Source organism: Myodes glareolus, chromosome 22 (genome assembly GCF_982192425.1).
Source record: "Myodes glareolus chromosome 22, mMyoGla1.1, whole genome shotgun sequence".
In the NCBI taxonomy this organism is placed as follows: domain Eukaryota; kingdom Metazoa; phylum Chordata; class Mammalia; order Rodentia; family Cricetidae; genus Myodes; species Myodes glareolus.
In genome coordinates, this window is record NC_142047.1 from 35,248,251 (window position 1) to 35,267,821 (window position 19,571).

At 49.0% G+C, this 19,571-nt stretch overlaps 2 protein-coding genes across 5 annotated transcripts in view; one reads left to right on the forward strand and one right to left on the reverse strand.

Moving 5' to 3' along the window:
* The window catches only part of Smpd3 (sphingomyelin phosphodiesterase 3), an 84,265-nt gene extending 75,243 nt beyond the window's left edge, over positions 1–9,022 (forward strand). The window contains exons 4-9 of the mRNA XM_048437026.3: positions 1,904–1,979; positions 2,080–2,235; positions 3,890–3,979; positions 4,174–4,237; positions 5,775–5,937; positions 6,192–9,022. Coding sequence (XP_048292983.3) covers positions 1,904–1,979; positions 2,080–2,235; positions 3,890–3,979; positions 4,174–4,237; positions 5,775–5,937; positions 6,192–6,293 — 651 coding nt within the window. The 3' untranslated portion in view covers positions 6,294–9,022. The remainder of the gene's footprint in view (positions 1–1,903; positions 1,980–2,079; positions 2,236–3,889; positions 3,980–4,173; positions 4,238–5,774; positions 5,938–6,191) is intronic.
* An 884-nt stretch (positions 9,023–9,906) lies between these two features.
* The window catches only part of Prmt7 (protein arginine methyltransferase 7), a 39,330-nt gene continuing 29,665 nt past the window's right edge, over positions 9,907–19,571 (reverse strand). For all 4 annotated transcript variants that reach the window (XM_048437023.3, XM_085681643.2, XM_048437022.3 and 1 more), the window contains exons 10-18: positions 19,002–19,137; positions 17,862–17,945; positions 17,412–17,459; positions 16,508–16,597; positions 13,449–13,610; positions 12,289–12,363; positions 11,130–11,290; positions 10,301–10,397; positions 9,907–10,116 (exon numbers count right to left, since the gene is read on the reverse strand). In XM_048437023.3, coding sequence (XP_048292980.1) covers positions 9,946–10,116; positions 10,301–10,397; positions 11,130–11,290; positions 12,289–12,363; positions 13,449–13,610; positions 16,508–16,597; positions 17,412–17,459; positions 17,862–17,945; positions 19,002–19,137 — 1,024 coding nt within the window. In that variant the 3' untranslated portion in view covers positions 9,907–9,945. The remainder of the gene's footprint in view (positions 10,117–10,300; positions 10,398–11,129; positions 11,291–12,288; positions 12,364–13,448; positions 13,611–16,507; positions 16,598–17,411; positions 17,460–17,861; positions 17,946–19,001; positions 19,138–19,571) is intronic.

Here is a 19,571-nt window from a genome sequence, read left to right on the forward strand (position 1 = left end):
GGCTAATTCCCAGAACAGGGGTGCTAGATGGCTGCACCTTGGGTCTGGTATGTGGGCAAGAACTTAACGAGCAAGTTTAGAAACAGCCCCAGTCAGGGCTGCAGAGCCTTTCAAATAGCCAGACATTCACCACAGGCACTAGGAGGACAGGCATGTATGCTGGAGGGAAGAGGTGGACTTGCAGAAATCCAGGGGACAGGACTGAGAAGACTCAATTTCGGCAGCAAAGTGAGAGAACACTGAGAGGCCATTATTGTGTCCTTAGCCACAGGATGGAACAAGAAGCTTGGCTTCTGTGGTCTACCTCTCTGGGAAGTGCCCAAGTCTGGGGTTCTGGGGAGGGCAGCTGGCACTCACATAGCTGAAGGCGTGCACTGATAGAGACCTCTGAGGACAGGCCCGCAACAGGCCCTGAAGAGTGCACAGTTGAGGGCTCTTTTCAAGGGGCCTCCAGCAGTTAGGTGGTGATCAGGGGCCTGGGGGCGGCCTCAGTGGTGGGAGAGGAGGGGATGGTGGCCTGCTTCACCCCCAGAGCCACAGTACAGACAAGGGCTCATTCTTGTGCTGTTACACATAAGGAGGGGCTGCTGAGTTATCTTTGGCAGATACAATTAAGATGCCCATCTTTATAAAGCTAGCATTAGAGATGACCCGCCTAAGTAAATCAACTGCTTGTTGAGCCAGGCCCACCCAAGGTAACTCTACCCTAGTAAAAGAAGGGTCAGGTTTGGGGGAAGTGGAGGCACGAAGGTGTGAAGAAGCTACTGTGGAAGGAGGGGGAACTCAGGATGAGACCAGCCTATGCCAGGGGCCCCACACGAAGGACACAGGCCAGAACTCTGCCCTAAGACCAAGGGACTGCAGGAGACCATGTCCTATAAAACGCAAGAAGCACCAGGCAGTGGTGGTACATATCTTTAATCCCAGTCCTTGGAAGGCAAGGCAGTTGGAGATCAACCTGGTCTACAGAAAAGTTCCAGGACAGCAGGGCTACACAGAGAAATCCTACCTTGAAAAACAAAACATCAAAAACTCATGAACCATAGACCATGCTGCCAGATGGGGCAAAGGTAGACCAATAGGAGGCTGGCAGTCTCTAAGGCCCCTCCAGTGGGCGTTAGTTTTTACTTCAAATTAGAGGGTCAGATGAAGTCAGGTTGAGAGTGTGGCCAAAGGAGAAAGGAAAGAGTCACTAAATGAGAGTGGAGAAAAGACTTAAAGGGGGTAAAGAATATGGCTCATGGTTAAGAGCATGTACTGCTTCATCATGAGGACCAGAGTTAGGAATCGCAGCACCCACATTAAACAGCTCCAGCTCTGGCTTCTGTGGATGGACACAAATACACACACACACACACACACACACACACACAAACAGAGAGATTATGATGATGATAAACAAATATTAAAAAGGCTGAATGTTACGCTGGGTATGGTGGTACATACTTATGATCCCAAAGCTTGAGAACCAGAGGCAGGAGGATTGCTGTTAGTTTGAGGTCATCCTGATTTATGTAACAATTTCCAGGTCAGCCAGGGCTACATACCAAGATTCTGTCTCAAAATAAAAAACCTCAGTCATGTAGGTGGATACTCCAGTCACCTGGAGATGCCAGGGACTGGGGAGGAACTTGCCTGTGTCTTGGTTCTCCCCCATAAAGGCTTGCACAGATTGCAGCCAACCATGTAACATTATAAGCTAATGTTTTCTTTACATATCTGCCTCTAGAACCAGCCAGTCACTTCTAGAAGCAGGGTGTGCCCTATCTCTACCCAAGCCCTAGAATCTAGCCAGGCCTGGCACAGTGCAGGATGGCGAGAGCCTGAGCAGAGCCAGGGTTCCTTTGCACCTGGAGCAGAAATGACTGGCTGGTAGCAACACTGACACCCTGCCTTCCCCTAGGTGCAGGTGGGAAGCACACCTCAGGACCAAAGAATTGTTGGGTACATCGCCTGCACGCACCTGCATGCCCCACCAGGTAGGCCACAGTCTGGGGTTTTATGGGGATGGGTTCAATACCTGGGCCCTGACTGGGGTCCAGGTCAAGGTTCATAGTCTGGCCTCTGTCCTGTCTGCAGAGGACAGTGCCATCCGGTGTGAGCAGCTGGACCTGCTTCAGGACTGGCTGGCTGATTTCCGAAAATCTACCTCCTCGTCCAGCACAGCCAACCCGGAGGAGCTGGTGGTGTTTGACATCATCTGTGGAGACCTGAACTTTGACAACTGCTCTTCTGGTGAGGCCTTACTCCTCCCCTCTCAGGTCTGAAGCTTCAGTCAGAGCACAGGCTGCAGGCAGTCACAGAATACAGCTAGGTAGTTTGAAGAACTTCCGGTTCCTCATGAGTGTGTGGGGGAAATTTAACAGGACTGATATGTCTGTCCCACACTCGAGTCCTAGCATGGAACAACCCATACACTAAAAAAAAAAAAAAAAAACCACACAAAGAGATGCCCTAAAAATGAACCCAGGACAAGGGGAAAACTTTCAAATGACTCAGTGGTGGCTCAGGGGTGAAGAGCACTGTCTGCTCTTACAGAGGACCCAGGTCCCATGCCCAACACCCACATGGTGGTTTACAACTGTCTGTAACTCCACTGTCAAGAAAGCAGTGACCTCTTCTGGGCTCTGAAAGCACATGGTGCACAGACATACACACAGACAAAACAGCCATACACATGAAGTAAGACCAAGACCACACATTTTAAAAAGCTGGCTCGGCAAGTAAAAGCGCCAACCTGGTGACCTCATTCAGTCCTCAGGAGAGACAATGTCCTCCCTGTGTTTGCTGTGCTGTGTGTAGCCCCCACATACACACCACACCCTCATAAATATTTTAAATACAGAAAACCGCTGGCTTAGACGACTGGACTACGCTAGGCATGGTGGCCCATGCCTGCAGTCTCAGCACTCAGGAGGCTGACAGAACTCCTCAGAGTGAGACCAGCTTGTTCCACACAGTGACTTCTAGACCAGCCAGGGATACATGAGTCCTCATCTCAAGAAACAAAGCAAACCAACCTCTTAGATAGAAGACTGAAAGGCGACCATCGTGAAGTTTTAAACTGACTTGAATCTGCACTTAAAAAGACCTCCTTTGGGGTTGGAGTCGCTTTGAGCCTTCCTTGGTTGGGAACCTCATGGCCCTGACATCCCTGCAGGAGTCTCAGCTCCCACAGGCTACTATTGGCAGGGTGAACATGGAGCCTGTGAGTTCAGGCCTCGCCCTCAGAACAGACCTCAAGGTCTCACCTGGAGTCCATGATGGTACCCTCACCTGATGGCAGCAGGTAAAAGCTGTTTTAAACTTTCATGGCCAGGAGGGCATCTCCACAACAGTGGCAGTTCCTGCATCGGCAAGGAGAGTGCAGTGCCCAGCATAGAACACACAGTCACCAACACAGGACCATTTCCTTTCCTTGTGTGGGACAGCAAGACTGTCACATTCAACACAGCAGTTTCTGCCTCAGCACAGGTCTCTGTCCTGGTCATGACACTCTTGGCACAACACTTACAGGAAGAAGATTTAGAGGAGATCCCACCCGGAAGCCCTAACCCAGGGCCCTTCCAGTCCAGGAGTCAAAGAAAGACTTTACTGGTCCAGTGAGTCGGCAGGACACATGGTTCTCCTGCCATGTGATATCCACTCCTCCCCAAGGGTCAAGCATCCAGATCTGTAAAGAGCAGGGTCCTAGCTGCAGTATCATTCCGTCCCCGCCAACAGTCTGCTATGGAATCTGGGAAGGCTTGGAGGACACAGATCAGTGTGTTAGGGCACTTCCTGAGGGCAGAGAATCAGTGACACATGAACTACCAACCATAGGACCATGGAAAGAACCATGAGCCTAGAGTGGCTGCCACCCAGCACTCCTCTCTCCACCCTCCCACAGATGACAAACTGGAGCAGCAGCACTCACTGTTTACTCGCTACAAGGACCCCTGCCGCCTGGGGCCTGGGGAGGAGAAGCCCTGGGCCATTGGTAAGCAGGGGGCTGGGCTCCCCATGGGCTTCCTAAGGGGCCACCAGAACCTGATCCCTGATGAAGGGAACGTGCCCTTAGGCAGCTGTCAGGAGGCCCCCAAAGTCCTGGTGTCTCCCTAATCTCTCCATGGGGACCACCCTAGAGGCTAGCTGGACCCTGTGTCAGTCGCCACTCTCTTCTTCTGTCCCCAGGTACCCTGCTGGACATCAACGGTCTCTATGACGAGGATGTGTGTACCCCTGACAATCTTCAAAAGTAAGTGCCCATACTACTGTGGGCTCACAGGGACTCCGGGTCCTAACAAGCTCCTAGACCTTCAGGAGGCATAGAACCCTTACTGGGTTATAGAGATGGGGGCTGGGCAGGTTCCAGCAGGAGCAGCTCACTCAAGCCCCTAAGGACTTTTGAGTATCAGGAAGCTCTTACACCAGAGGACGGATGGATGGAGGCTGTCACCATCTTCATACTCTAGAAATTTAAGAGATTCATGGAGTCTGGAAGGACAAATCCTAAACTAGCAGTCAGGATCTAGACTCACACTGAAAACAGCTTTTGTTAAGTACAGCTCATACAGGAAAGAAGCCAGAATTCCCAGGATCAAGCCCTAGAGAGCTGCGAGGTCTGTGAAAGAGCAGGGAGTCCATGGCCTCTACCCACCAATCAGACAGAAGGTGAGAGAACACAGGCTGATTGTCTTGACAGGAGTTCTACCTAGGTCAGCTTCATCCTTGAACCAAGTGAGGCTTCCATAAAGGACACAGCAGAAAGGCCAACAGCAGAATGAATTTATAATTCACAGCCTGAGACTGTGCAGAGCCACTGCCATGGATCCTTGCAGCTAATTTGAGCCAATTAATTAGATTATAGACTAAATTTGAAACATCATCCTATGCAGAGAAAATTATCTTTTCATGAGATGATGATTAAAAAATGACTATCAGTAACTCTCAGATCATTGATGATGGAATTAATTATCAAAGCAAAAGACAGTAATGGATTATATCTTTGAGCAGTTAACAATGCTCTGAATGTCATTAGAGTATTTATCTCAAGGCTGATAAAAACCTGTAAAAAGCCATGTTTGCCAGTCTGGTCTCTCCAGTGTTAACCACATGGAGGCCTGGCCAGTGTCTTCCATGCCAGCTCCTGGGCTGAGCCTGCTCTTGGTAATTGGGGAGGGGTGGCCTACAGGGTTCCTCAACTCTCCCAGGGTTCTCGGGAAAGGTTAGCAGGAACTGTGCTGGGCATGTACACAACCCATGAGTCTCCTGGGATGACTCTGAGAAATGGGACAACCGCCCATTCCCCCAAGTCAGGGGCCATAGCAACCACTCATTTTACAAAGGAGATAGTGTTCAGAGGTTTGGTGACAAGCTGGGTCACATCAGCGTAAGGGCAGACCGATAAAGTAACTGAGACCTCCAATGTAGTCCTTTCTTGGTTCCCTTATCACCATCATCTTAAACAGTGATGGAAGTCTCTGAGGCTCAAACTGGCTCCTCTTGGATCAAAAGCGAAGAAGGGACCAGGAGAGGAGCATTCCCAACATGGCCACAGCCAGGAATGCCATGACCAGTACCAGAGTATAGACAGTGAAGTGGGAACTAGTTAGCTCGAGGTGGAGACAGCCTGTGACAGAGGGTGGAGGGCCTAGGCCCTTTGTGGAGCCACAAGATAGGAAGATATTAAACTCAGGTTTGGTCTCCCCCTTTCCCTCTTATGTTGTGGAGAATATGGCTCTATGGGTCAGGACCGGCATCAAACTTCACCTTGCTTCCTTTCTGCCTGACAGGGTCTTGGAGAGTGAGGAAGGCCGCAGGGAGTATCTGGCCTTCCCTACCAGCAAGAGCCCAGGGGCTGGGCAGAAGGGGCGGAAGGACCTGTTGAAGGGCAATGGCCGACGCATCGACTACATGCTGCATGCTGAGGAGGGGCTGTGCCCTGACTGGAAGGCTGTGAGTCTGAGGCTGGGCCCTGTAGCCCCATACAGTACTCTGAACCCAAGCCCCAGTCCCTGCTCCCTTAAAAGGAGAGCTATCATTTTCACAGCCTGAAACCCTCCTGATACCCTCTGTATAACCCTAGTCCAGTTGGCCCCACATCTGGAGCCTCCCACCCCAAGCTGTCATTTCATGCCCCTAAAACTCCGCTTTACAAACACCCTCTCTGGTCTAATCAGAATGTTTTCCACTCCTTTCTCTCAACCTAGGAGGTAGAAGAATTCAGTTTTATCACCCAGCTCTCCGGCCTGACCGACCACCTCCCTGTGGCCATGCGGCTGATGGTGTCTGCAGGGGAAGAGGAGGCATAGACCAGCCATGCCACTGGCATCTCAAGAAGTGGGGCCTCTGCCAGCCCTTCAAGCCACAGCCATGCTTGGGCTGTGTCCCCTCCATTGTGCACCTAGTGCTAGGGGAAGGAGGGCAGGGGACAGGGAAGAGCCCGTCAGTCCCCTGGGAGCCTGGAAGCCAGGCTGCTCTGTGCCTCTGGGCCATCTCTAAGAACAGAGGACTCAGGCCAGTCTGGGAGCCCCTGGCTGCCTAACCAGTGCCATTCTTTCCAATTACAATTTTCTACAGATCTACACAGCACAACATAGTTTGTAACCCGAGGGTTAGTATGAGGACCGGGTTTATGTACTCTTTGTATTTCTTCTCAAGCTTTGTCCAGGGTTCATTACTTTTGTCTGCTGCCAATGTTGTCTCGCATGCCTGCACCCTCGCACGCACGCTGCCCGCATGCCATGTGCCACACTGTAGCACCCAGACCCCTTGCTCGGGCCTCACCCAAGGCCAAACTCCAAACACAATCAGAAACAGCCAAAGAAGCACTTCCTGGGCCCAGCTGCCAGCTCTCCACCTCCAGCTTGGTGGGGATGTGAAGGCTGTCATTACCGGTCAGCCCAGGGCTCTTCCCAGGGTCTTGCATTCAAGGGCGATTACATTTTAAAAAGAAAACAGAAAATGTTGAACACAAAATCACCCTTCACTTAGGGTCTGTAAGTCACTGGGTAGAACTGTGCTCTTCCCCAGCCCAAACAGCAGGGTCCAGCTGGCTCTGGCCACCCCAGCAGCTCCTGTAGGAGACTGACACCGGCTGTGGGGCCGTAACAGGAAATCCAAGAAGAGGGCATCACTTTTTTTACACAAAGGGAACTCAGAACATAAAGGGGGGAGGGTTGATTTTGAAAACGACAGGTTTGTAGTTTCTTCTATTCAAGCCAACAAGTCTTCTTCTACAGGCCCTTTGGGCTCAACCTTTGCCTGAGGATTTCCCTCATCCATGTGTGGCTGAGCTCAGGAACCACTTGCCTGCTCCCAAGTTGGGCTGCAGCTCTGGCCTCTCAGGCCCACTCTCCCTCAATAACTACTCTAGTCAATGCCATGTCTAGGAGGGTACCCTGGATGAAGTGGCAGGAAGCCAAAGTGTAGAGAATGGCTTCTTCACCAGTTAAGTTCGTGTGGCCAGCCACCAGCCACTGCTTGTCTAGGTAGGAGTGATTCCAGATGCATCCAGACGCCACTCTTGCCACTGTGTGATCAGAGCCAGCCCCACACTCAGCATAGTAAGGCTGCTAGAAGCCCACTGGTCTCCACCTGCTCATGCTCAGGTACCCTAGACAGCACTGACTGCCCACCTACCTTCAGGGACCAGAGGCTGATCCCTGGCTACAAAGGGAAGATATCTGTCTCAGGGTTCTGAGCTCCAATTTGAGGGACTGTTTCCGACAACCCCACTGGTCTCTTCAAAGTGTCCTATCTTGTATCCAGCCCGGCTCAAGGTCAACTCTGCCTGATGAGGACGGAGAAAGCATCAGGTCCCTGCTGTTGGGACCTCTAAATGTTGGTGCCCTGAAGCTGTGCCTTGTCACTCATTAAGGAGCAAAAGGGATCAAGACGAGGGGCATATATCCAACAAGATGCCAGGCCCTGTGCTGGGGGGTGATCCTTCAGAGCACAGGCAGGTTGGCATTAGGGCATGTATAGGTGGTGACATCCATCTGTCCAAATCTTTAGGCCTAGAGAGCCCCACCCCATGCTCCAGTGTCCAGAGTCAGGGCAGCCTTGCTGGGTTCTCTGCTGTGTCCCTCTTCTGCCAGGGTCTGGCCTTCCGGTAATCTGGGAAGGCCTCATGGAATGAAAAGTCCCAGTCCTGGAAAGAACCAGGATTCTACTCATGCTGGGTACCATAGGTGGCCCAATCCCTATACCAATGGCACTGTGCACAAGGAAAGTAGATGAGGCCAAGGCCAGGGTCCCTAAACCTGAGCCAGGGTAACATGTCTGGAGTCAGAGCCACATGCTTCTCTCCTTCCCAACTCCCAGGGCGGCCTTAGGCTAGTTGTGCCGCCCTGTGCCTCTGTCATCTTCTGTTACAGACAGGTTCTGGAGTCCAGAGGAGGGACAGCCTGCCATCCAGCTCCCCAACACATCACTCAGCGCCGAGGCCATAGCCATCTGCCACACATTTCATTGTGTTTTGCCTATGGACTCAGGACTTGTGTACTGCCAGGCCTTTATAGTTCAACTCCTAAAAAAGAGGCATTGCCAGGATTCCAGATTCTGTGACAGCTAAGGCCTAGACAGGGGTAATCACAGGGATCACTTGACTCCCAACTGCAGCTCTGCCTGCCTGGGACCCCTCAAGGGAAGCGCTAGGTAAGTGCGTTAGCTTAGGAAAGACCATTCCTTCACCTTTATTTGTCCAAACCACCTGGAGTTTTAAGTATGAATATTAACCTTGATGCTTTTTAACTATTGTATTAACTTGCTCAGATTTAGAAATACTGTTTTAAAAGAAAAAGAAGAAAACTTTTTTAATTTCTGTATTGTATCCTCATGGGACATTAGGGGTTTTATATGGTAAGATATCTAAGGTTTTGGTAAAACATTATCAAATATATATCCAGATGATTCTTCCCTAGAAGAAAAACAATCTTTATGCCTGATTTAAAAAAAAAAAAAAAAGAGGTGGATTTTTCCTTTATGGTGCTGAAAGGAAGGATGGAGAATGAAGAGAAAATAAAACTGTGAGGCTCAAGGTTCGTGTGCTGGTTCTGTACTGATGTGTACGACAAACTGGGGAGGGCCTACAGACTTCCAGAGTTGATCCCAGCCTAGGGGCTTTGGGGAGTGACTATGGGGACACAGCCCATGTCTGCCCTGAAATGCTAGGGATTTAGCCATCTAGGTTCTACTACTGGGTACCTCCCAAATCCTTTCAGAACAGAGAGGTCATTAGCAAGAGTAGAGTGAGAAGTGGCAGAGGTGGACAGGGCTGTGGCCAACTGGGGAGCAAGGGCCTTCAGACAGAGGACAAGGCGACTCTCCTAGTTTTCCTTCTACTGGTTTTCCACAGGAAACTGCTTGAGGCCTGTGAGCAGCAACCCGATGTCTGGCTCTCATGGCTTATCAGGCCACCTGCAGGTGTGCACGGAGGCCAGATACCCAAATGTTTATGAATGTCGCTTAGTAAAGCTACTTATTAGCAGGGGAGCCTAGTCCTCTCAACACAGGTCTTACCAGGATCAGGAAGCCCCAAGGAACTCCCTAGAAGGCCATTCTCTAAGCAGAGACCTGGAAATTCCTAGAAAACAGATAGGCTGGGTAGGTTCCAGCTAAGTGGACAGTCCTACCTTAATCCCAGTGAAGGTTGTTCCTCAGTTCTCCTTGAGGTAGGACAGAAAGTATCACTATACCAGAGCTTTCTGAACTCTCAGAAGCACAGAACATTCTCCCTGGTCCATTCAGAACTCTTAAATCAGTCAACAGCCTATTCCGCCTGCCACACCTGATGCTGGGAGCCAGCAGCACTAAGATACAAAAATAAAAAAGGTCTCCTCCGTGCAGACGCCAAGTAGGTGCGTCCAAGTGAATAAGTTCTTTGGCCTTCCTTCCCCATTGAGCCCCAAGCCACTCAGAGTCTGCAGCCTATTGGCCATTTAATTTCTCAACAAGGGAAGGTTAGTTCAAGGTGTCTGCAAGCCTAAACTCCATGGTGATGTCTCCAGTGAGAGGGTGAAACTCCACAGCATAGCTGACTGACTGAGGGCCGTCCAGAGGAACTCTGGGATCCAGTGTGGTGCTGAAGAAGTACACAGCTTGCTTGCAGTGGGGGTTCCAGGAGCAGTACCCCTGCAGGATGAGTAACAAAAGGATGGGAAGGGTCCCTAGCACCCAAGTCACCTTTCCAGCCCATGCAACTAACAGTGGGAGTTACCTGACCTGAAGGGCACAGAACAGGGATACTCAGAGCATAAGGGGGAACCAGTAGCTCTAGGGTAGGCACAGACTCTGGGCCTGGTGCCCACAGTGCTACCTTGTCTTCCAAAGGATTCATGAGGCCGGTGCTGACTGTGCTGTCTGGAGTCAGATGATATTCCATCCACAGGACAGCCCCATGGCTCTTTCCAGGTCTGCAGAGTACAGAGTCAAACAGTCACACAGACACGGATGAGTCCAATCAACACATCTTTCTGTTTCCCTGAAACCTCTACTGCTCCCATCCCTCCCAGTCGGGAGTTTATGTACTCCTCACCCACATTGGTAAAGCCTAGACAGCAAAGGTCAAGCCACAGCAGCCACAGCAGCCACAGCTCTCAACTCCACACTCCCTACAGCCTGAGCATAGAAACCTCTGAGCACAGCTGCTCCCAGGGCTGACAATGAAGATTCCCTGGGCAGTGGCATTTGCCCTGACCTGGCTGCTTGTCCCTGGTGTAAAAAGCTCTCGGAGCTCTGGACATATGGCTCCCTTAGGGAGGAGGCAACACTCTACTGTGAAAGGAGCTGGAGCTGGGTGGGGTCTCCCTCACCTCGCAGCAAGCAGCCCTCACCGATTCTGACCTGCTTTAACTCCCAAGAGAATTCAGGAGGGCCAGTGGATAACCACAGAAACCAAATTCATGTTAGTCGGCAGCTTGATACAACAAGGAGAGGCAGGTAGGGAAGTAAGCAAGACTCCAGTTCTCCTTGGCCAGCACATGTTCAAAGGCTGTGGACCCTCCATAAAGCAAAGGATGGGGGCGGGATGGAAGGCCACTTCCTGGGCCAAGAGTATGACTCCAAGCTGCTTGTCCTTCCCAACTGTGTAATCTCTAAGTCCCTCTACTGTCTTCACCCCACGACTCGCTGTAGCTTCTACTCACCTTCTCAGTTCCATGGAGCCCTCAGCACGCACAGGCTGCTGGGGGACGGGCTGCTGGAAATCGAAGGTCAGAATCTCCTGAGGCTCAGAGAGGCTGCGGCATGGGTACTCCCACAATGGGTGGGGCTCTGCCTCCCTGCTCTCTCGAAAATCCAGGGAGTGCTAGAGGAGATGAGAATAGATCTGTAGTACCCTCATTTCTGGGGCCCAGTCCTCCTGTGAAACTGCACTCACAGGGACCAGCACGTTGTCACCTGCCACTGGGTACCTGGCAGTAACAACCAGCTTCTCCCTTCCCCGCTCATTCATTAGGCCACTCCACTTCCCCAAGTCCCAGCTTCCCTTTTAAGCAGGGATGACAATGCCCACTCAAGGTCCCTTTACACAGCTCTACCTGTCTAGGCACTAGCAGGGTAGATCTGGTACACAGTCCCGTGATATTCAAGCACTAACTGGTTCTTCCAACCCAGACATTAGAGCATGGGGCTATGAATGCGGCTGGTACCATGCAATGGTTCTCAGGTTAATGCTCACGGTGGGCCAAACAAAATGGCAGCACTGGCCTCACCACCCAAAACAGAAGCTCGCTCTCTATACTATTTATACTGCCCCATCAGACCTGCCAGAGGTTTATGGCTCTGAGGAAATGCAGGGGAGAAGAGGACTGAGAGCTGTATTCCACTATCTATGCTTTTAGTGACCCTGGAGAGTGCATGCCCAGGACTACACGGATGCTAGGCAGGAATTCTATCACTAAGCTATATTCTTAGACCCCTGTGCCCTCTACCAAAGGGATTTTGGTTTGGGGTTTTGTTTTGCTTTTAATTTTTATTTTATGTGTATGGGTGTTTTATCTGCATGTATGTTTGTTTACCATGGAGACTGGAAGACAACATCATACTCCTTGGAACTGGAGTTACAGTCGATTGTAAGCCACCAGGTGGGTGCTGGGAAGCAAACACCAGTTCTCTAGAAGAACAACCAGTGCTCCTAACCAGTGAGCATCTCTCCAGTCCTTTGTTTTTGTTTCGTTTTGTTTTTTAATTTTTTTAAAATATTTGAGGCAGTTTTACTAAGTATCCTGGACTGCTGAACTTTTAATCCTCTCATGTCAACCCCCAGTAGTATTGTAGGCGGCAGGTCGAGCCAGTTCTGGTTACCTTAATCATATCATCCATGATGTGCACATCAAAGCCTTCACAGTCACCACAAGGGCTCCGGATCCGCCACAGATCCTATGAAGGAAGAATAGTCCTGTGTTACACATGAGCCACAAAAAAATGGCTATGGGTCAAGAGGGGTGCTGGTCAAGATGACACAAAACTTTAATCCCAGTGCTTAGGAGGCAATGGTAGGTGGATCACTGGGAATTTGAGGCTGCACAGTGAATTCCTGGCTAAAACTGACTCAAAACAAACCAATAAGCAGAACCACAGGCAGGCAAAGCTTGCTGTTCTTTATACCATAGACACAGGACACACACACACACCCCTGCCACCGTTCCTGGCCCAGGAAAAAGTGACAAAGACCCTGAAGAGCCAGAGTGGTTTGTGTGACAGGCGGGTATAAGACTGTATAAACGAAGAAGACAATCAGCCAGAACTATGAGGCTGAGGCTTCTGTAAGTAGCCCTCTGCGAGCCTGGGAACACTGCATAAAAGGACAGGAGAGGGCCCCAAAGCACTGTCTAGCCAGTCCATCTCCCTGCTCCTTGGGCCTGGAAAGAAGCAAAGTTTTTTATAGCCACTCTTTAGTCATGAGAGTCATAATCTATATGGAAATTCCATCAGGTAAATAACACAGAAAAAATGCCCAGAAATTAAGTGATAGAGCCATGAGGGTACCACAAATAGAGCCATTCTCATAAAAGGAATATCAAATGTGATTCACTCTTCATTTTAGGTTCAAAGCACTTCAAAATCCTTTCAATAAAAAATGTCTTTTCCAAAATGACTTGGTGACTGTGGCTCTGTTTTGATGAGAGAATTAAAATGAAGCTTTCCTATTTTTCGTGCATAAAAAAGAGAAGCCCCCGTCTCAGAGCCCTACCAAACGCAGCTCTGCTCTCTACAGAAGCGCAGCTAGCTGCACAGCCTCCTGAGACACTTCATTTACGCTTTTAATTATTCTGATAAGCCGCAATTGTAAAATGACAACACACAGTCATTTCCATTTCATATGTCAAATTACTGCTTTTAAAAAATATAGCCTTCCTCTCTTCCATCCTGCAGCCACTGATGCAGAAAAGAAAGGCCCACACCAGGGCCCAAGCTGTTCAGTCTGCACCCACCGACAGCGTCCCCACCCTCCTGTTGCCTACCCTGAACTCCACGACCATGGCGTGCAGCGAGGCAGCCTGGGGCATCACCACAGCTCCAGGTCCCAGGTACTGGTCCACAGAGGTACGGACATACCAGAAGTACAGGTTGTGCCATGGCAGCAGGCTCGTGGTGAAGAAGGGTTCACCCAGGAGCAGGGAGACCTGGTAACCAAAACAGGAAGAAGTCAGGTGTCAGGAGTGAGGCTAACAAGCAAAGGGCAGCTCAGCGACTTCACAGGAACATGACCAGGTCATCACCATCACTCAGCCAGCAGAAGAGCGCGCCCCTGAAGACACAGAGGACTATGGAGGAGAAGAACGACACAAATAAGGGAGAGAGTGATCTTTATGGGAAAGAAGCGAGAAATAAGCGCACGCAGGGGCTTCAGAAAGGGATTCCAGAATAGACTCTTCCACTCACAGACCAAGCTGTTTCCCCAGTGCACCGTCAGTACCAGACGAACAACACGTCACCTCACTGCATTAAACCAACGTGGACATGGGCAGCGCGGTGCCTGGCGGACTACAGTTCAGCCAGCATTTGTGAGTACACAAACAACTAGACAACTAGGAGTCAGAAAAGCCAGGCAAAGGGGCAGAAGCCAAGCGTGGGCGTAAGTGAGAGCAAGGCCTTCTAGATTTGTCAGGAGAGGATGAGGCCAGACCAGCAAGAATCCAAATGGCCAAATAGCTAAGCAGGTTCTCCTTGCCCTGAAGGTAAGAGGGGTTTCTAACAGCTTCATCAGGGATTCAAAAGGTAGAAGACATGTATTTTAAAAAACCCTTCTGGGGGGCGGGGGTGATGGTTCATCGGTTAAGAGTGTTGACTGCTCTTCCAGAGGACCCAGGTTCAATTCCAGGCACCCACATGGCAGTTCACACCTGTCTGTAATGAAACTCCAGGAGTCAACACCCTCCTACAGACATACATACAATACAGGCAAGACACCAATGTATGCAAAATAAAAACAATTATTAAAAAATAAAATAAAATAATAAAAAACCCTTCTGAGGACCATGAAGCACGTGCAGAACTCTGCAAGTGGAGATGGTGACTGGAGGTATTCTAAGGGATGCCACTGCAGTCAGGCCACAGTGCAGGTGGGAAACTGGGTCAGAGTCTGAGGAGACTCTCCCAGGACTCAGTGGACGGAAACCAGAGGACATGCAATAGGTACAATGGAAGCCAGACCAGGCTTGGCCCTGAAACTTCCCCGTCCTTCACTCCTACCCCAGCAGCCGGAACACCACAGAAACGACTTGCAGCATTAACTATGCTCTAAACCTGAATTCAGAATGAGGGGAGGGGCTGGAGAGAGGGCTCAACGGTTAAGAGTACTCGACTGCTCTTCCAGACGACCTGTGTTCAATCCCAGCAACCACTTGGTGGCTCACAACCAACCATTTGTAACGGGATTAGAATCCTTCTTCTGGTGTGCATGAGGAACAGAGGACTCATATTCATAAAATATATGAATAAGCTGGGTCATGGTGGCACACGCCTTTAATCCCAGCACGCGGAAGGAAGAGGCAGGTGGATCTCTGTGAGTGCGAAGCCAGCCTGGTCCACAAGAGCTAGTTCCAGGACAGGCTCCAAAGCTACAGAGAAACCCTGTCTCAAAAAAACAAAATAAATAAATAAATAATACATGAATAAATAATCCTTTTTTTTTTCTTTCTTGAGACAGAGTAACTTTGGAGCCTGTCCTGAAACTCACTCTGTAGACCAGGCTGGCCTCAAACTCACAGAGGTCCATTATCTCTGCTTCCTGAGTGCTAGGACTAAAGGTTTGTGCCACTACCACCCAGCTAAATAAATCTTTAAAAAAAAAATGAGAAATGAAGAAGAGGAAGAGGAGGAGGAAAACATAACTGGTACTTGAATGTTCTAAGTAGCACTATTCTAAATAGTCAAGAAATATCAATAGCACAAAAGTTCACCAACCGGCATGGGAAGTACAGTATATACATACAGTGGAGTGTTGTTCAACGACTGATTTAAGTTACAACATGGATGATCCTTGAAAATATTATGTTAAATAAAAAGTCAGTTACAAAGGATTATACATTGTATAAATTCATTTATATTACTTGTCCAGAATAGGCAAACCCACAAAGACAGAAAGTAACCTACTCATGGTTCAGGGTTTAGGAACACATGAGTGTAACCACCAACAAAAAGTGTCTTTTAGGGTAATAAAAATGCCCTAAAGTTGACCTGGTGATGGTGGTATACTTTACAAATACACTAAATCAACCAACCATATGCTTTAGATGAGTGCTTTGTATAATGTATGAATTAATCTCAAGCTGTCATTTTATAAAAGGCATGAGGGAAAATAGGCAAGAGGTTTGAACAGATATTCAAATATAACTTATAAACAGCTTATAAGTACATGAAAGGATGTTCAATATCATTAGCTATCATGAAAATACATATTAAAACCACAATGATATACCAATGTGCTCCCACTGAACTGGCTACACTGAAAAGGAGAGAAACCACAAAATGAACCTCACATACTTTTAGAGAGGTACAACAGCAACTATGGACAACAGTTCAGCAGCTTCTCGAGAAGCTAAAAACAGCCAGCCATGGTGACACATGCTTTTAATTCCAGCACTCAGGAGGCAGAGGTAGGCAGATCTCTGTGAGCTCAAGATCAACCTAGTCTATATAACAATCCTTTATCAAAACAAACAAAAGCCTGCAGAGAGAGCTGGTGCTTAGTAACCAGATTCCTGGTGAGCAGCTCTGGGGGGTAAAAAGATCTGAGCAGAAAGAACCCTTCAAAGAGAAATTTACTGAAGGGAGAAAGGAGAGGTGGTACACCATGTTCCTTAACCTCAACAAATTATTCTGCTCTCATCTGAGAGGCACAGGAGCCCAGTGCTGTGTTCACTGGAACTTTACACAAACCCTCACCCACCCTCAAAGTGGTGAGGTCTCTGTTGGTCAAGTTGCAACAGGAACATCACATAACATTTAGCTAAGGTGACAGGAGATTAGGTTACCACGGTGTCACTCTGTCCCCACTCACATAAGCCCCAGTGCTCACCTTCTTACCCTCCAGGTCCGCAGATGTTAGCAACTCAGGCCGTTTCTTGATGATACTAATTTTGTCTTCCAGGTGGTTAGCCTTGAAGATCTTCAAAAGAAAGAATATAACCACCTTTATGCTCACACATTGTTTTGGACCTGGGGAAAACAATTACTGAGCAGAAGCTCCACGGCAGAGCCTGCCTGGCGTGCTTGAGGCTTGGATTCAAATCTGCAGCATCATAAAAAGTTAAAACTAACACTTCTCAAAGTTACCTTCCCTGCTGAGTTTTCTGGCCAAATGGCTCTAGGATACCACTTCATCTGCTTGAGTAAACATCACTTTAGGCACTTCCTACAGACCATGAAAGAGGCCATGAACCAATGATATCTCATCATACAGGACCTATTTATAGGTCTTGCAGTTTTGGAAGAGTAAGTTACTCCCAGGAGCAAATCACTTAGTTCTACTTACACAAAGATGCTAATTTCTTATTCTTACATGAAATGAGAAAAGGCTAAACTTCTTCAGCTACAAAAAACAAAAGTAGAGTGCAAACATTTGCTTCTGATTGGACACCAGAAGTCTGGCAAGGTGGTGCACAACTTTATAATCACAGCACTTGGGAGAGAGAGACAGGTAGACCTCTGTGAGTTTGAGGCCAGCCTAGTTTACACAGTGAGTTACAGGCCAGCCAAGGTTACATAGTGAGACCCTGTCTCAAAACATACATACAAAAATTCTACTAATTAAACATCTGCCCCAAAGCCAAAAGGCTGCTCTCTGGGTAGCAGGTACAGCCAGGAAGCTGGGCTATTTCTACTAGTTCCTAGTTGTGTTGCTACTGTAAAGTCACCCATCCCAGACTCAAGAAGGCAGGGCCAACGGTCCCCTCATAAATTCAGTAACAACTGTTACTTACCCTTTTCATCAGTTTATAGGAAGCTACAGAACTCTCAACTGTAAACACCTGAAAAGAACATGAGAGATGGCGTTAAAGAAGGTAGACACACCCAAGATGTCAAGAAGACAGTGAAACAATGGCCCGACCTTTCTGCCTTCCCGGGACAGCAGCTATGCTGGGTGGCCATTACTGCTATGCTGCAGCTACCTGCCAGTGGTAGCCATTACTTGGTTCCTGACGACGAATGGAAACAGTAAAGTTCCTATGCCCCCAAACCAAGGCCCTTCCACTAACAAAAGCTACATATACAAAGGGCTTTGACCACAGAAACTAATGCCTGAACTACGCCAGGCCTAATCAAGAGTCAACTTTTTTTTTAAAAAAAAGTGAAAAAATAGAAAATACAATAAATTTTAAAATGAAAGAGAAGAACAACCTTACAGAGACAACAAAAGAATATCCCAGTACCTGCTCTGCCCCAAGGTGGTGGGCCAGCACAGAGAGCAGACTGCCATCACTGACACAAAGACAGATGGTATCTGGCATCAGCACCTGTGGGAAAAGGGCAGGATCAGCAGAGGTCACCTTAGTCCGGGGGCTTCCCCTGACAAGCTACCAGACATGGTGCCCTTCCCCTAGCTGCACTCACAGGCTTCATTTTCCTGCTTTTTTTGGTTTTTTTCTTAATTGTATGCATATGGGTATTTTGCCTTCCTATGAATTGTAATCCACTGAGGCCAGAAGGGAGCATCAAATTCCTTAGAACTGGAGCCACAGACTGAGTACTAGGGACCAAACCCAGGTCCGAGGGAAGAGTAACAATGGCCCTTACCACTGAGCCGTTTCTCTCTAGATCCTTAAATTTCTGAATACACCAATTTTCATCTTCCTTCCCGCCCCCACACTGCCATGTCTGCCTTCTCAGCACACACAGTAACCAGCCATGGCACTCACTCACTCACTCTTCCACCAGGGCCCACTGCTAGGAAAGACCCTCCACACCCTGCCAGAAGGCGCAGCTAAAGACATACATGGTCCGGGAAGGTACCTTCTAATCTATGTTAGCCGATCTCTTTCCCATCTGGCCCATGGCTCCTCAAAGGTAGGGTGCCTTTATGGGTCACAGATCCATTGCAGAGGAACTTATGGCAGCTTGAGGTCTTCTTCCCACAAAACACATGCATATGCAGACATATTTCTGTACACAGTTCCCAAGGGTCCAGGAGACTCCTTCTAAATGCCATCTGGGGATTCCAGACTGAACCCCAGATCAGAGGGCGCCACGGTCAGATTTACAACAGATGGAAACAGGAGAGGTGTAGCTTACGGTATGATCACCCACACCAGCTGCTGGTGACTACAGAGGTAAAGGTATCCAGCACATCAAGTTGGGGCTCAGAAAGGCTTTCAGGAGAGCTCTCGTGGGAAGAGTGAACACCCAGGGGACCTCTCAGAGCAGAGAACAAGGAGAGTTTAGAACAAGTTCTCGGGCTCTCCAGGGTCTGCTCCAGGTGAGACCAGTTGGAGATATCGACAGGAAAGACAAAACTGTAAGAGCAAACCATAAGCACAGCAGTAAGATCCAAGCATAAAGACAGGGACACTTACAGTCCTCAGGGCTTGGGCATACTGGTCAGTTCTGTCCTGATCATTGATCTCTCCAAACCGAGGCCGGTTCCAGAGCAGGTGAGCCTGACAATCACACACAGGGCGCACTTGGTAGACTTTCGCGTTCTCGTCAGCACTGAGCAGGGAGGGGAAAGCCAAACATAAGCGCTAACTGAAGAGCACAAGAGCATGGACCAGGGGATGAGATCACCAGAGCTAAGCCTGGGCCCGGGGAGACTCATGCACACTCCGCAAGAGTCTAGGTGAGTCTGGACACTAGCGCACTGGGGGCTGCAGAGCCCTGTGATCCCAGACTTTTCATATATTTGAACAGAACTTACCAATCCATAACAGTTTCTACATATACACAAACACACTGATATTTCCTGTTACAAACTTCTGCTTTTTAAATTATTATTATTATGGCATGTGTGTTGAGGGGCACCACAGCACAAATGCAGGGGTCAGAGGACAGCTTTGTGGACTAGGCTCTCTCCTTCCACCATGTGGATTCTGGGGACTGAACACAGGTCATCAGCTTTGACAATAAGCACCTTTACCCACAGAGCC